This window comes from Uranotaenia lowii, chromosome 2 (assembly GCF_029784155.1).
Source record: "Uranotaenia lowii strain MFRU-FL chromosome 2, ASM2978415v1, whole genome shotgun sequence".
Classification (NCBI taxonomy): domain Eukaryota; kingdom Metazoa; phylum Arthropoda; class Insecta; order Diptera; family Culicidae; genus Uranotaenia; species Uranotaenia lowii.
Genome location: NC_073692.1, coordinates 23,002,947 through 23,019,932, shown reverse-complemented (window position 1 = coordinate 23,019,932; position 16,986 = coordinate 23,002,947). Strand labels below are relative to the sequence as shown.

Sequence of the window (16,986 nt, the reverse complement as noted above, 5' to 3'; positions counted from 1 at the left end):
ATGTAAAAAAACGTATGAGAGGCCCTTTCTGCCTTCCCTATCTCTTTATCTGAAAGTGGGAGGCATCTCAAATAATTGAATAAATATTTCTAGTACCCAAATACCCTCCCACGCCAAAATTGGTACCATTTGCTTAATCGGTTCTTGAGTTATGCAAACATATGTCTTTTGTTTGGGAGCTCCTTCCCCCTTCCTGTGGCAGGGAGGGTTTCAAAACATAATAGAAACCTTCCCCAGCCTCCAATTTCATCACCTGCTCAGTTTCACGTTCACAATCGAGTTTTAGTAGATGACTGCTCATAGCTTCAGCACAGTCTGATTTGCTATGACTTTGGCCTCTTTTCAGTTTGTGCCAAATTTTCTATAAAATCTGAAGGCTTCCCTTGTTCTATCAAACACGATTTGCAAAGAACTCAAAAAGTTTAAATCGGTCTCGCTTGAGGACAATTTGGCGGATTCATCTCCATCGGTACGATCTGGACTTTGTTGGCTGTGTACCAAGCCATCGTGTCTTTCGAGTAGTGAACTGATGCCAAATCCGGCCAAACAGTATGTTGAGGCATTTACGGACGACCAAATTATAGCGAACCGAAATCATCACTTGACAGCGGTACCGTGCGTATCAAACCGACAACACCAACACATACGCACCCGCGTATAGAATGACGACGAAGAAGGTAGATAAAGCCGGGTCCCGGCAACTGCGCAGTTAGTTCACTTTCGACAATCGAGAAATAACGGCGGACGAATCCAAAAATTAAGTTTGCGCGTTTGATTTCTTTTCGGTCCAGAAATACCCGAACATAAAGTGGTCCTTCGAACCGGATAGAATTGTTAATCGGTGTACCTACGGATAAAATCGGAAAGTGAAAAGTTTAAGCGGATTCGGTGATAGTTTTTTCGAGCGAAAATCGAGCGTCATCGAAACGTTTGCAAAGAGTGCTTTGTGTGCGAACAAAAGTAGCGGCGCGCTACTCCATTTTGTTGAGTGCAAACCCAGTAGCTGGGAAGAATATTTGTGCTTGCTGGACTGCATTTACTGGACAGTTTTGAGAGGTCAATGAACGGACAGTTAGAGTTGTTGTAACAAAAGCGGACAGTTTGTGATAAGAAATCGAAAGTTTTGTTGGACTTCACGGACATTGAACCGCTAGAAAAAGTGTGCGTTCTTTTATTGACCGGACGGAAAAAGTGCGCTGCTACATTTGTGGACTGCAAAATCGGCAAAAAGTCGATAAGTGTAGAAACAAGTGAAATTAAAAAGAAACGAAAAATAAAGGACTGGACTATCAGTGATTAATTAGTGATCATAAAATCAGTGATATTACGGCGGAACGCTGCAGAACGAGAATCCGGACTGGAGAACAGGCATCGGTGGGTCGGATAAAATTCGCCATTTTAGTTGAGGGGACGCCACCTGAACAAAAGGAGGACGCTATCGCTAACAATTGAAGCGAAACAATTGGAAGGACGCCATTTTCTAACTCCAGCCTTTGTTCGCTGTCGAGTAAAGCGTCTTGCTGGACGAGCGCCACAAGGTAAGATCGTTTCAATTTGAGCATTTCCCCCCAAATTAAATAAATAGCATCTCGAGCAATTGTTGAGCTACGTTCGTTTCACGGATCGCGTCGGTTGAGTAAATCGTATCGTAAATCGAAAAATTTCGGTCAAATTTTGAGCAAAGTCGTGAGCAATTGATCGGTCAAAATGAGTTCCTCTACCAAGCAACAAGTTACCTCTCTCACCCGGTCCCTCTCCTCCATCGAAACGCAATTAAAAAAGATGCTTTTGGTCGTTGAAAATTTCGATGTGGCGACCGGTGAAAAAATTCGCTTGGAAGACATTCTTGAATCTTCTATTGAACTCTACGACAATTTTCGGTCCGATCAATTGAAACTTTTTGGTCTAGTTAAAGAAGAAGAAGTGCCAGATATTGAGATGCAAGGTGAAACCATCCACGATATTGTTCGTGAAGTGCGAATTCAAGTTAAGAAGAAGCTTTTGCACTATAAAGAAGATGAAAAAAAGCCACTTATTGTTCCTTCTTCTTCCGAAACCCCCAATAAAAGCACAATAAAATTGCCTGAAATTCCCCTTCCACTTTTCGACGGTAATTGCGAGAACTGGCTTTACTTCAAGGACCAGTTCACCAGTTTGATAAAACGCAACGATCATTTAAACGATTTTCAAAGGCTGTACTATCTCCGTTCGTCCCTCCGCGATGAGGCGCGTGCCATTGAATCAAAAGAAGAGTCCTTTCAATCCCTTTGGAAAGCCCTGATGGATCGCTACCAAAACGAAAAATTGTTAGTCGAAAAACATATCTCTGAATTATTCCGCATCAGATCGATTGATTACGAATCCTCCTTGGCACTGCGCGAGCTTTTGAATGGAGTGCTGAAGCATATTCGAGCCCTTGCTGCTTTAGGCTTCTCCCTTGATAAAACGTCGGATGTCTTTTTGGTTCACCTAGTCACCAGTCGTTTGGATCGTGAAACTCGTAAGGCCTTTGAGATGCAACAAACAGACTCGACTTACCCCAGCTGGACAGCTTTAATTACATTCCTCCAAGACAGGTGTAGAATTTTGGAAAGTCTTGAGTGTGGAAAGGCGTCAGCTGGTGAAAGAAATCCTCGTCCCCAAGTCTCGCAGGCGCAAAGGTTGCGGCATACATCTCGTGGTCCTGTGTCAAATGCTGCTATGAGCCTAGAACCAAAGCGTAACAAATGTTTTCTCTGCAGTGGAAGTCATTTTTTGAGCGAATGTTTTAAGTTTCGAGGCTTTTCCGTCCCTGAACGTATACGCAAGGTCAAAGAACTTCGTTTGTGCATCAACTGTCTGAGCAATAAGCATTTTTTGGCGGACTGCCCTAGCTCCTCTTGTCGTCGATGCTCAGACAGACATCACACGTTGCTGCACCTTGAATTCTCCCAACCGAAACCCGATATGAAATATGATTCCAACTCTCGTGGTCGCGATAATCAGCCGAAACCTCCTAATCCTGATGGTCAAAATTACCGGTCTGCCCCAACCTCGTCTGGTCAAACAAATCGTTCAGTTCAGAGTACCCACAACTCGTCGTCCAACCCCTCATTGACTCATGCAACCGTGACGTCCAAACAGGTTTTGCTTTACACTGCAACCGTCGTGATTGAAAATTCTTACGGCGAACGGTTTGACTGTCGTGCCTTGTTAGATGGTGCATCTATGGCCAACATCATCACTAAAGACTGCGCCAAAAAGCTGAGCTTGAAGTCTAGATCAACTAACATGGAACTAAGTGGAGTGTGTCATCAACATTCAAAAATTCGTCGTATTGTGCGAGCCTTTGTTATGTCCAGGCACTGTGACTACGCAAGATTTATCGAGTTCCTTGAAGCAGACAAAGTCACTGCGAATCTTCCTCTACAACCCTTTGAAACGTCTTCTTGGAAATTACCCGATGGTGTGATCCCCTCTGATCCCTCTTTCAACATACCCGGGCGAATCGATATGCTTCTCGGTATGGAATTGTACTGGGAAATATTTTCTGGAAGGCAAGAGTTTATGGATGGAAAGTTTTCGTTCCGTGAAACCAAGTTCGGCTGGGTAGTTGGTGGAATAATTGAGCGACAGGGCGAGTTTACCGAAACTGATGATTGTTTCTGCAACGTTATGACAAATGAAGAGTTGCATGAGAAACTTAAAAGATTTTGGGAAGTTGAGGAACTCCAACCATCAGAATCAGTCTCTGAGGAAGCATTAGCCGAAACTCATTTTTGTGACACGGTCGAAAGAACAGCTGATGGTACATATATAACTAGACTACCGTTTCGAAAGGGAGCTACATTGGGCAATTCTTTAAATCTTGCTCACCAAAGATTTCTTGCTATGGAATATCGCTTACTCAAGAATTCCACATTGTATGATGACTACAAAGCGTTTATGGCCGAATATTTATCCATGGGTCATATGATAAAAATCGGAACTATCGATACAGTGGTTGACGGTCCAGACCAGTACTTCCTTCCCCACCACCCTGTCCTCCGACCATCTAGTAGCACCACCAAATTACGTGTCGTTTTCAATGCGTCCTCAAAAACTTCGAACGGTCAGTCCCTGAATGATAATCTTTTGGTCGGCCCAACCATTCAACAGAATTCGGCAGACATTATTTTGAGGTTTCGAAAACATCGAGTCGCTATGTCAGCTGATATTTCAAAAATGTACCGAATGATAAAGATGCACCAAGATGATCAACGGTTCCAAAAAATTCTGTGGCGATCGAGTCCTGACAGTGAAATATCTGTGTATCAGTTGACAACCCTCACGTACGGCACGGCCTGTGCTCCCTTCAGCGCTACTAGATGTCTTCTACAACTCTGCCAAGACGAGAAAGATCGTTTTCCTTATGCTGCGGCTCGTGGTACTACTGACTTCTACATGGACGATGCATTGACCGGTGCGAACAGCTCAGACGAAGCAAGGACTCTGCAAACTGAACTAATCGAAATGTGTTGTTCCGGAGGGATGGTTCTGCATAAATGGTGCTCCAACGATAGCAAAATCCTGGATGCTGTTCCCAGCGAAAATCAAGAACAAAAGGTAATTTTCTCGAACGACAAATCAACAAAGACACTTGGGCTAACCTGGCAGCCTAACACTGATCTCTTTGTCCTTGATTTCTCATCCATCGAATTCAAGACTTGCGGATGTACGAAGCGTGAAATTCTGTCAGACGTGGCAAAGCTGTATGACCCGATCGGACTGATCGGTCCTGTGATTTTGACAGCCAAGTTGATTGTTCAGGAGGCATGGAAAAGCGGATATGGCTGGGACGACGTTGTAGACGAAGGGTTGAAAAACAAGTGGCTAAAATTTCGCTCTCAAATCCAACAAGTAGACCAAATCAAAGTCCCAAGGTGTGTGCTCCCTAAAAACCAATTGAAGTCCATTGAACTACATGGCTTCTCAGACGCTTCGAAATCGGGCTACGGAGCCTGCGCGTACGTAAGATCGGTCGATTGCGAAGATAAAGTGTCGGTTCAGCTCCTTTGCTCAAAATCGCGTATAGCTCCAATTCGTAAAACAGAGGAGGAACAGTTAACTATTCCAAGACTCGAGTTATGCGGCGCTCATGTTTTAGCTCAAATCATTGAAAATGTGAAACGATCTTTTGAAATTACCTTTGACCAAATAATTCTTTGGAGTGATTCCATGGTAGTATTAACTTGGATCCGAACACCATCTACTAAGCTCAAAACATATGTTTCTAACCGAGTAGATTACATCCAAAAAACGACCAGTCCAGCTTTGTGGCGGCACATTGGCACGAAGGAGAACCCAGCCGATGCCCTGTCACGAGGACTCATGCCGAACGAGATTGTTGACTTCGATAAATGGTGGCACGGGCCGTGCTTCCTGCAGAACATCGAGGCTACATGGTTATCTGACGACAACCCGCATAATCGAAAACCGTACATCTAATCGTCAGTATCATACTGATCTGATTACGGTAATCGTTTCTGTTTTTAGCTTCACTCATCGTGTGTCCAACATCATGCGTATTCGCTAGATACTATACAGAATGAAAGCAAAAAGATACGATTAATGATTGAAAAAAAATCTTGACACGCACTGTGTCTTCACTACACAGAAGTGTCTCGAATGATCGTCATTCGTAAAAAAAACCTGAAATAATTCGGAAAGAAAATCCTTCACGAAACACCAAATCGGAAGTGGCTACATTCCTCGATGGTACCGAATCTGGACCTACGATCTCTTGGCAGTGGAGTAAGCTGGTAAGTTGTAGATTTTTTGATATTTTTTTGTGTTTTTATTTTGATGTTTTGTTTAAGGTCAGGCAAAATGTTGCGACTAAGTGGAATCGTGCAGAAAACTTTTTCTAACTGGAGGCCCGAATCCCAGCCCAGGAACGTACAAGACCGAACGACTCCAAAGATTTCCCCGAGATTCATTTCTTCATTAGAAAATTTGTAAGTTGTACAATTTTCTGAGTGATTTTTTGGTTGATTTACTTTTTTTGAGGTTAGCTCCGGATGTCGCTGGATTGATGTTGCCGTAGCGAGAAATTATTGCTTCCCGGGGTTAAGAACATGTGAAAAATCAACATGAGCTCAATCAAGATTGATCAGGTTACTTGAGGCGGAAGCGTGCGGGATATGTGTCTTACATATTCGAGATCTGTGTTGAAGAACCTGGATGTATGCCAACATAGATTCAAAATCCTCTGTCTACCGGGAGCGTTACTTCTAAGGTGTCATCAAACTAACTTGCTCTGCCAGTCTGCCAGAAGCTTACGAAAGGACTGAGCCATGTACATAAATGGAACGGCGAAACCGTAGAAAAGCCAAGTATTCGGCACAAGGTAATTATGAATTAAAATATTTATCACGTTTTACGTAAAAACCAGAGTTAATGTTTTAAAAAATTGCCTGCTTAGTATGTGTACTTTTAAGTTGACATAAAAACCACAGTTGCTAGTTACGGTAATGAATTTCATTTCATCAATAATGATCAGGCTTTAGCCAAACAAATTTGTTTGATTTAAACAGTCTTGTTAATAAAAGATTCTTGTTGGAGATATTTATGGATACGTATAGGAAGAATATGATAACATTTTCCACGAAATTGCCATTTTTTTTGAAACTCCTAAGGCTTCAGCCGTCCCTCAGGGGGACAAGCAATAAAAAAACCCCCCAAGGCTATCTTGTATAGTAATTGTTTCGATTCAAAGCTAAACACTGAATTTAGATTTGATAGATTGATCCCAAAGTAAATAAATGCAATAAGCCAAGAGTTCAGAGAAGGCTAGCGATTTTTTTAGGAGGATTTGGACAATCATTTTGAATTTGGATTTAGAATAGGAAGATAGACACCAATTTTGGGTTCGTATAAAAATTAATATTCACTAATAAGCTTAAACAATTTATATAGATTTTGAAATCAATTTGTCTTGAAAACTAGATATGTCTAAGTAAACAACATTTTAGTATCTACTACCATCCATTTTACTTCAGCTGTTCCATATTACTTTCGTTCTCGTCTTCAGTTATGGTTTGATCTGTGTGTGACTAAGGTCAATAGATCACCATCAATGTTTGTAATATTTCAACTAACGTATTTCTTTCTTCTAAATCTTTCGCAGGCAAATTACTCCGGACATGACCTTAATTCCGGAGAAGAATGATGGTTATTTGATTTTTCCTTGACCCAGGCGACGGCAATGTAAACGAACAGCTAGTAGTTTAGTATGATTTCATCCAGGAAAACGAAGCGAACACAAAACTGACGACAAGCTCTAATGAGAAGAAGACGATGAGGAGGGAAAGGAGAGTCATACCACGTCCTTTGGCAACGAAGACTTCGAGACTATTGCGGCACTGATGATAGTCGAAAACTACAACGGACGGAAACGCTTGCAGAAGGAAAGCTCGGGCAGTTCGACTGACAGAAGCTGTCAAAGTAGCCGTAAACCGGTCGAGAAAGATTTATACTAATAATATTTATGTGATTTAAAATGAATCGAACTCATAATATGTTGAATCATTATGTACTAATTTTAAGATCAAATATGTAGAAAAAAAACAAGAACAAATTAGATAATGTTTTAATTATAACACGAATCGTTTCATTTTGAGCCGTAAATCATAAAATGATCTTTTAAAGATACATTGTATCGTTAAAAAAAAAAATTGATTATATGACAACGATTACATCAATCGTTTTGATACATTTCACAGAAAAATCTGTCTAGAAAAAAGCAAAGAAATGAATCGTTTATTTACTTAACAACCCGTTCCCTGTATCGTTATTTGTGTCTAAACGATTCCATTTCATGAAAAAACGATTAGTATAATCGTTCATCAATGATCCAAAACTATTAAGGGAATCTTTTGGGTGTCTTGGGTAGAAGATAAATGGGATCGTTTTTGTTTGATACCGCTCCATGCGGGAAGCCAAACATCGAAATCGAGGACATCCCAGAACTGAAGGCATTGGTGAGCGTGGTCAACGAGCGGTTCAGCATCTTCGAAAATATTGGCAGCTTCGAATCGATGCTACGCACGATGGTCCAGATGCTGCGATTCATCAGAAAAAAGCCGAAACAACCCTGCACATTTCGGGCGAATGTGTATCACGTGCTGGAACTCAACGATGCTTTGGTGAAATTGGTGAAGCTAGTTCAAGAAGAAGTTTTCTCTGACGTCATCGAAAAACTTCGCAACGGCAAGTCAATTCCCCGAGACAGTCATCTGCTAACTCTCGGACCATATCTCGACGACGACGGTGTGATGCGAGTTCGTGGACGACTTCAAAAGGCGCAGATTCCCGAGGACTTGAAGAACCAAATGATCCTCCCGGCAGACCATCCGTTCACAGTAGCATTGATAAGATCGTATCACATCAAGTACCTCCACGCAGGACCTCGTCTTACCATAGAAGCTCTACGCCAAAAGTTCTGGATTGTACGAGGACAAAACATAGTGAAGAAAGTGATTCGCCAATGTACCAAGTGCTTCAGACGAAACCCGAAAATTTTGAGTCAACCTGTTAGCGAGCTTCCTGTCTGTCGAGTCGAGCAAAATTATCCTTTCTACAACACCGGAGTAGACTTCGCAGGGCCTGTAAGTCTACAGCAGCGAAACAGAAGATCGACGGTCACGTACAAGGGCTACATCGCTGTGTTTATTTGCATGGCGACTCGGGCGATCCATTTGGAACTGGTCGGGGACCTGACATCCGAGGCGTTTATTGGGGCTCTCCAAAGATTTGTCGGACGACGAGGTAATTGTGCTCATATATATTCAGATAACGGTTGGAATTTTTTAGGGGCGAAGCGAATCCTCGCAGAGCTGCGAAAGTTGTTTTGCGACGAACAGCACCAACAATCCCTGGTCAACTACTGCAGCGAAGAGGGCATCTCTTGGCACTTCCAGCCACCTTACTCTCCTAACTTTGGTGGCAGCTGGGAGTCTGGTGTAAAATCTATGAAAACGCACCTACGAGCAGTGTTGGGCAACGCAGTTCTAACCTACGAAGAGATGTCGACGGTGCTGGCGCGGATCGAGGGGGCCCTCAACTCGCGCCCATTGTGTCCTCAATCAACCGATCCGGGTGACCTGACCGTTCTCACCCCGGGTCATTTCCTGATCTTCCGACCATTGAAGGACCTACCAGAGCCCGATTTCCAGAAGACGAAGACATCCCTGATGAAAAGGTGGCAACACGTGTCGAGACTTGTTCGACACTTCTGGCAGCGATGGCACATCAACTACTTGACCCAACTGCAGAACCGAACCAAACTGGATCAAGCGAAGAACATCGAACCTGGACAGGTAGTTGTGGTTCGCGACGAGAATCTTCCACCCCAAAGGTGGATCCTTGGCCGAATAGTCGAAACCTTCCCAGGACCGGACGGTATAGTACGAGTTGCTGACATCCGGACCCAAGACGGCATAACTCGACGATCGATTTCGAGATTGTGTATGTTGCCAATCCAGGACAATTTGGTGACACTACACACAACCATCAAGACTGGGTCCCAGAACGTTTGATTTTTTGGAAGGTTGCCTCCTTCCACCCTGGGGAGTATGTTGAGGCATTTACGGACGACCAAATTATAGCGAACCGAAATCATCACTTGACAGCGGTACCGTGCGTATCGAACCGACAACACCAACACATACGCACCCGCGTATAGAATGACGACGAAGAAGGTAGATAAAGCCGGGTCCCGGCAACTGCGCAGTTAGTTCACTTTCGACAATCGAGAAATAACGGCGGACGAATCCAAAAATTAAGTTTGCGCGTTTGATTTCTTTTCGGTCCAGAAATACCCGAACACAGTACTAAGTGATCATGGGCAGTCAGTTCAAAGCTAAAAAACAGTTAAATTTATACATGTCAAAGTTCAATAGTTCACAAAAAGTTGAATTTTAAATTTTCGGTAAAAGAAAGATGATTTTTAAAAAGGTTTCTGAAAAACATTTGAACATTGTTCAGTAAACACAAAATTAAAAGAATGTCTTCACAGAAACCCTAAGTGACAGTTTCCCGTCAAAAGAATCAAAGACAAATTTCGGTCCGTTTATCAAGCAGAAGGATATACACGGCCAAGAATGTTATGCATTTTCGATAGGAGCAAAAAAAGGGACAAATTCCTTCAGTTCCAGCCATGCCATGATAAATGAAAAGGGAAAGTGATTTTCTTCCAACAGCCTCGCTCCTTTCAAGATCGATAGAAACAATTCCTCGAAGCCGATTCAAAGAGTTCAATTTATTCGTTTTTTTTAGAAACTTTTCGACGAAAAAAACTTATTCAGCCTTAAACTTTCTCTCATTTACATTTTCGATTCTCCATGAAAAATCCCTTGAAATTATTGTCTTATATTCGAATAATCAAATGGGCTGTTACATGACAAAAACTGTTCCGAAGTGTTCTGAAAGTACCGCAAAATAACTTTTGCCGAAATCTACCGGTTTTCGAAAGTGCCCATTAACACATTCACGCCAGAAAAAGCACACTAACAAAATATAAACAATATGTCCTTTCGAGTGCGAAACTCGCCGAAGAAAAAAAACGAAAACAAATCCTCGAGCAGCCGCACAATTCCAGTCCATTGCATTTCGTTTGCATAAATATGAAGTTATCTTACATAATGCTCCCATAACTCATCACATTTTATTACCCGCTTTCGTACAGCTTCCTACTGCACTGAGTTTTCCAAAAAGCAGCTCAGATTACCAATCTGGGCACTTTTCCGGTTGCCACTTTCGCAGTCCCAGTCCGCAAACGAGAGCACTAGCTGGCTCCAAGCCATGTTATGGGTTGGTACTGGAAAAGCCTCGATCATACTTGGGTTGGGGTGAATGGAATTTTCCACATCGTCCTCCTCCTAGAAGCACTCGGTACCTACTAGGGGCGGATTGAGCTTTTTCTCGGATTTCTCGAATCCCCCAACAACAGCTCCAGCATCAGTTCGGCATTCTACTGAAAATGGATGGTTTGATGGAATCGGTATACACTCGAGCTATTTGTCAAACGTGTTTGAGCTTGAACCATTTTCACAACTTAACGGGGAGTTTTCAGCAGTGGATCTCCAGATATGAGCTCTCTGTAAATCAAACAAATTGTGCGTGAACGTCGAAATATTTGAACATCATACGGAGTGTGTGGGGCTTTATGAAAAATATGTTTTGTTCTATCTCTTTTTAGTTTAGTTTAGCCATGGATGATGTTGCTTTCACAAACATTAAAACGCAATATGTTGGCTTCAGTGTCCTACTTTACGAGTTCGGATTCAATTAAGAGATTCTGTTAAAGCTAAGCTTTTGAATATTTAAATAACTTTAAGCTCGATTTGATAATATGAATTGAAAAATTTTGCCTTGGGGAGCTATGGCCAAAACTTATCAAAAAGTAAGTCAAATCTTATTATTTTTGACAAAAACGGCACAAAAATGACACAAAATTGACACAGAAATGACACAGAAATGACACAGAAATGACACAGAAACGACACAAAAATGACGTATAACTGACAGAGAAATGGAACAAAAATGACACCAAAATTCACAGAAATACGATTACAATTTTGTACAACAAAATAACAAAAATTACAATAATGACAAAAACTACAAAAACTACAAAAAATACAAAAATTACAAAAATTACAAAAAAAAAAAGATTACAAAGATTACAAAAATTACAAAAATAACAAAATCACAAAAATAATAAAATTACAAAAATTACAAAAATTACAAAAATTACAAAAATTACAAAAATTACAAAAATTACAAAAATTACAAAAATGACAAAAATTAAAAAAATTACAAAAATTACAAAAATTACAAAAATTACAAAAATTACAAAAATTACAAAAATTACAAAAATTACAAAAATTACAAAAATTACAAAAATTACAAAAATTACAAAAATTACAAAAATTACAAAATATACAAAAATTACAAAAATTACAAAAATTACAAAAATTACAAAAATTACAAAAATTACAAAAATTACAAAAATTACAAAAATTACAAAAATTACAAAAATTACAAAAATTACAAAAATTACAAAAATTACAAAAATTACAAAAATTACAAAAATGACAAAAATGACAAAAATGACAAAAATGACAAAAATGACAAAAATGACAAAAATGACAAAAATGACAAAAATGACAAAAATGACAAAAATGACAAAAATGACAAGAAATGACAAAAATGACAAAAATGACAAAAATGACAAAAATGACAAAAATGACAAAAATGACAAAAATGACAAAAATGACAAAAATGACAAAAATGACAAAAATGACAAAAATGACAAAAATGACAAAAATGACAAAAATGACAAAAATGACAAAAATGACAAAAATGACAAAAATGACAAGAAATGACAAAAATGACAAAAATGACAAAAATGACAAAAATGACAAAAATGACAAAAATGACAAAAATGACAAAAATTACAAAAATGACAAAAATTACAAAAATTACAAAAATTACAAAAATGACAAAAATGACAAAAATGACAAAAATGACAAAAATGACAAAAATGACAAAAATGACAAAAATGACAAAAATGACAAAAATGACAAAAATGACAAAAATGACAAAAATGACAAAAATGACAAAAATGACAAAAATGACAAAAATGACAAAAATGACAAAAATGACAAAAATGACCAAAAATGACAAAAATGACAAAAATGACAAAAATGACAAAAATGACAAAAATGACAAAAATGACAAAAATGACAAAAATGACAAAAATGACAAAAATGACAAAAATTACAAAAATTACAAAAACTACAAAAACTACAAAAATATCAAAATTTTCAATAATTTATCAGTGGTAAAAAATGAGGAAAATTAAAAATTTACAGAAATTTCTTTATTGAAAGTTATTTGTTTTCCTTTTCTACTAACAACTTACGTCAAACACACCAGCATTGCTGAGTACCGTAATCCGGGGTAAGATTGATCATTTTTTTCAGTATTTTTCGATTATTTTTTCTGTTAAGGGGAATGTGGCATGTTAAATATTTTTAAAACCAGTACTGGGCTCCTATGAACGTTAAACATGGTTGCAGAAATTTATTAGACTTCTTTAAATTTGATTTAAAAATCGATTTAGTCTCTGTTCAGAGTTTGATGCTTTGGGGTGACATTGATCAATCTCTATTTTGACGGTTTTATCGAATTTTCTTAATCAAAAAGAACACAAAAAAACCATAATAATAAAATTTTAAATGCTTGTTCATCAATTTGACTTAGTTTTTAACGTTTTCTTTCAAAAACATTTATAATCGAAAAAAGAACACTGATGCTGCATACATTTAGGGGCAAAAGTTATAACAATTGCTAAATAGTTTTAGCTTCAAAATACAAATGAAATTTTCCCTTCACACGTTCTTCTAGGCTCACCCACTATTACCATTTTCATTTTTTCTTCAAAGTTAACCATTTGTTAGGGTTCATAGCCATTTTTCCAATACGGGCTTACTCTTGGAAAACGTCCTTTATTTTTAAATATAAAAAGTTTATCACTAAATGCCAATAAAAATAGCACTACAACTACACAATTACAAAGAAAAAAAATTGTTCTTTCACATTCAACAACTCGTTTGCTTCTAAATGCTTTTTGGTATCATCAAGAGAGCTGTTTGTTTGCGAGCCTTGGGAAAGATAGATATTTTAAGATTGTGAAATAACATTTTTACTAGCAGAAAACAAATTTCAAATACAAACCAAATTTTGCCTATTTGATACTCAATTAATAGGCTTTCAAACGTAGAAAACAGTTTTCAAAAATTCAAACTATAGACTTAGTTATTGATGATTATTTGGCACTATTTCATGTTAATCAAAGCTACCCCGGTGATCAATGTTACCCCGTTTTACGGTACTTAAACCGGAGTCACGGTTCGGAAAAAAAATCTAGGAACAGCTTTTGGAATTTGCTTTTTTTTATTAATTTCACTCGAATATTTTGTGGTTTGGTGAAAAATATATTCTGCTCAAATAAACTCTTTCTTAGTAAATATATTATAATTTTTTTAAAAAGAGCTTATTTTTAGAGTTCTGCACTTTTGTTAACATTTTTCCATCTCTTGAATCGGGCTTTTGCAACAGAAGTTTGAACCTTAAAAATGTGTTTTCGAGTAGAGCAGATATATGAATTGACCCAAGTCTCAGGACGTCAAAGGTCTCTCAATAGACTAGAATTTCTTCTTCTTGTCAGGTTATTTCATAAATAAATCAAATTACTCGTTATGACCGGTGTCACTTCTTTTCTCAGTTGCTCGAACCAAATCTCTTGTCTCCAATCTAATTAAGTTCAGGGTATGTACATGATTGCATCCTTTCCAGCTGACCAATGCAGCAGCAGAACTTTGTAATGCTTTCTGCTGCTTCATGGTCCTTCGCATGTTTCTCGAAGATAAATATAAGACTGAATGTTTGTACACCTCCACACAAGCAAGTTCTCAACTTGTCTAGTGCAACGATGATGACGCTGCAAAGAAGTAAAAAAAAAAACGAGGTTCTGCTTCACCGCCCTCACAGTGCACCATATAATTCTCAGCTAAGCCGAATAAGACCTACCATGAGCTGTTTCAATTCATTGCATCGGGAAGAATCTCCCTGGGAAGCAGCATCCTCGGTCTGGGTCTGAGTCTAGTTTTCCCCGGACAAAACCCAGACATATGCGCGGCGCCACAAAATGGAACACGATAGTATCCAATTATAGCAGCACTAAATCCATCATAATTAATCATCTAATGAGACGAACGACTAAGTAGGAGTAGGACGATTGTGGGAGCACCACCTCCAGGAAGAATCTCTCAGTCGAGCTCGGAAAATGGAATTATATCCATCACAAACTGGGATCATTTTGTAGGCGCTTCATGCGTATCCTGGCGTATTTTCACTTATCTTCCGACTGATGTGTGCTGCTGGCTGGCTGAGTGGCGTAAATGTATCGCTCAAAGTTCTCGATTACTCTTTTGATTGGATCATTTAGTGGTGGTGAGAAGCATCTTCTGCTGCTACCAAGATACCGTAAATCAATCTTCGATTAATCTTCAAGATTTGCTGGCGAGGGATTTGTTGAGGATCTTAAAGGGTAATTCATTATGCTCATGCAGGTGGAAAGTGGCATCATTCTTGAGATGAAAAATGCAGAATTTTGGCAAGTAACGATGATTTTGCAGGAACACCTATCTAACGAAACTTTTTCCTCTTTTTCTTTCTATTCGCATTATTGCTCACTAAGCCATTGTAATTCCGATAGTTGCAGCAGCTTATCGATGCACATTTGAAAAAAAAAGGCTCATTATAGCTGAAGATAGTTAACCTTTCTAATGAGGAAATTGAAAGATCGTAAGCCATGGTATCTTGAAGGTTTTGATAACAACACAAAATTTATTACTCCATACAAAAAAATTATTGTGCACATAATAACAAAATCATGAGACTCGAAAGTTTATGGCCCTGTTTCAGAAATTAAAGATAAATCTTGCGATCTAATAAACGGTAAGCTCTAGATCCAAAATCAAAACTTACTCGTAACGTGACAACTTATATATCAAGATTTTACAATAAGCATTCAAATTAACTATTTTTTCCAACATCAGGGAGGTTCGAGGCTGTTTGGTGGCGGGTGTGAACGATTGGTGAGGCGGTTTGCGGCAGGCGGTGGCTCGCAGAAAGGGGGTACAGAGAAAATACGGTGCCGGCTGGGGTGCGAGTAACCTAAGCGGAGATCGGGTACCCAACCCCGGTGGATGCTTTGGTCGCATGCAGACTGAGAAGGTGGCCGCACGCGTCTGTTCCCCAGGTCAGGGGCGGCGTGCAACAACAACCGAGCGTCTGTTCTCCAGGTCAGGGGCGGCTCAAACAGCGTCTGTCTTGCAGCAAGCGGCTGAATTTATGAAATGCGGCTCCCGCCAGCTAAGTCCAAGATGGCAGCCCCATCGCGGGATAGGGACTTTAGGCTAACAACCTACTGCTCCCGATTTGAAATTGTTACGGAACCCGAAAGAAATGACCGACCTGGAACTTTGGCGACGACTTTTAGCATGAAAACACGGACACGAATTGGAACTTGGAATGTTTTAACCCTTGCCCAACAAGGCAAACTGGAACAACTTGCTAGAGAGGCTAGCCGCCTCAAGCTTGAAATTCTGGGACTGAGCGAAGTCCGTTGGCCTAATACTGGAGAACACAAGACACAACCCGGGCAAGTCCTGCTTTACTCTGGCATACGAGGAGAACATGCTACTCGGGAACGAGGAGTTGGTTTCCTGTTAAGCCCGCAGGCCTACGCGGCCCTCATTAGATGGGAACCGATAAACGAAAGAATAATCGTAGCCAGATTTAGAACACGGGTTAGAAACCTTACAATGGTCCAGTGTTATGCGCCAACTGACGTTGCCGATTTGCAGGAGAAAGAGCAGTTTTACAGTCAACTGAACAGCGTGGTTGAGAGAATTCCGAAGGGTGACATTCAAATCCATTTGGGCGACTTCAACGCAAAGATTGGCTCCGACAATCAGGACTTTGAGCGCATCATGGGGCGCCATGGCCTAGGACAGATGAGCGAAAACGGAGAGCTGTTTGTAGAATTTTGTGGCAACAACAACATGGTGATCGGTGGATCGCTCTTCCCCCATCGACCAGCACATAAGGTCACTTGGGTATCCCGAGATGGCCGAACAGAAAATCAAATTGACCACATCTGCATCAGCCGAAAATGGAGAAGGAGCCTTCTTGATGTCCGCAACAAGCGAAGTGCAGACATTGCATCTGACCATCACCTCGTCCTTGGCGAGATACGACTGAGAGTTGCACGTGTCCAACGGCGCGAGGAGAAAGTCGGGTGTCGATACGACGTCCGCCGGTTGGAGAATCCAGAGGTGAAAAGGGCATACGTTGAACAGCTAGAATCCCGAGCCTCGGAGCTGCCGACAGACGGAA

The 16,986-nt window shown here is 40.0% G+C and overlaps 3 protein-coding genes across 12 annotated transcripts in view; 2 read left to right on the top strand and 1 right to left on the bottom strand.

Moving 5' to 3' along the window:
• Nucleotides 1-16,986, bottom strand: part of LOC129744023 (uncharacterized) — a 724,779-nt gene that overhangs the window by 640,975 nt on the left and 66,818 nt on the right. The gene's annotated exons all lie outside the window — the stretch shown is intronic.
• On the top strand, nucleotides 1,708-5,466 carry LOC129741156 (uncharacterized). The gene has a single exon (XM_055732863.1). The coding sequence runs from the start codon at nucleotides 1,708-1,710 to the stop codon at nucleotides 5,464-5,466; it is 3,759 nt and encodes a 1,252-aa protein (XP_055588838.1).
• Nucleotides 7,920-9,557, top strand: LOC129741155 (uncharacterized). Its single transcript, XM_055732862.1, has 2 exons — nucleotides 7,920-8,787; nucleotides 8,854-9,557. Exons 1-2 carry the CDS (start codon nucleotides 7,920-7,922, stop codon nucleotides 9,555-9,557), a joined length of 1,572 nt encoding a protein of 523 aa, XP_055588837.1.

Coding starts and splice junctions, on each gene's coding strand:
- LOC129741156 (XM_055732863.1), top strand. CDS start 1,708: ATGAGTTCCTCTACCAAGCAACAAGTTACCTCTCTCACCCGGTCCCTC.
- LOC129741155 (XM_055732862.1), top strand. CDS start 7,920: ATGGGATCGTTTTTGTTTGATACCGCTCCATGCGGGAAGCCAAACATC. Junction 8,788..8,853: donor AAGATTTGTCGGACGACGAG/GTAATTGTGCTC, acceptor GAATCCTCGCAG/AGCTGCGAAAGTTGTTTTGC.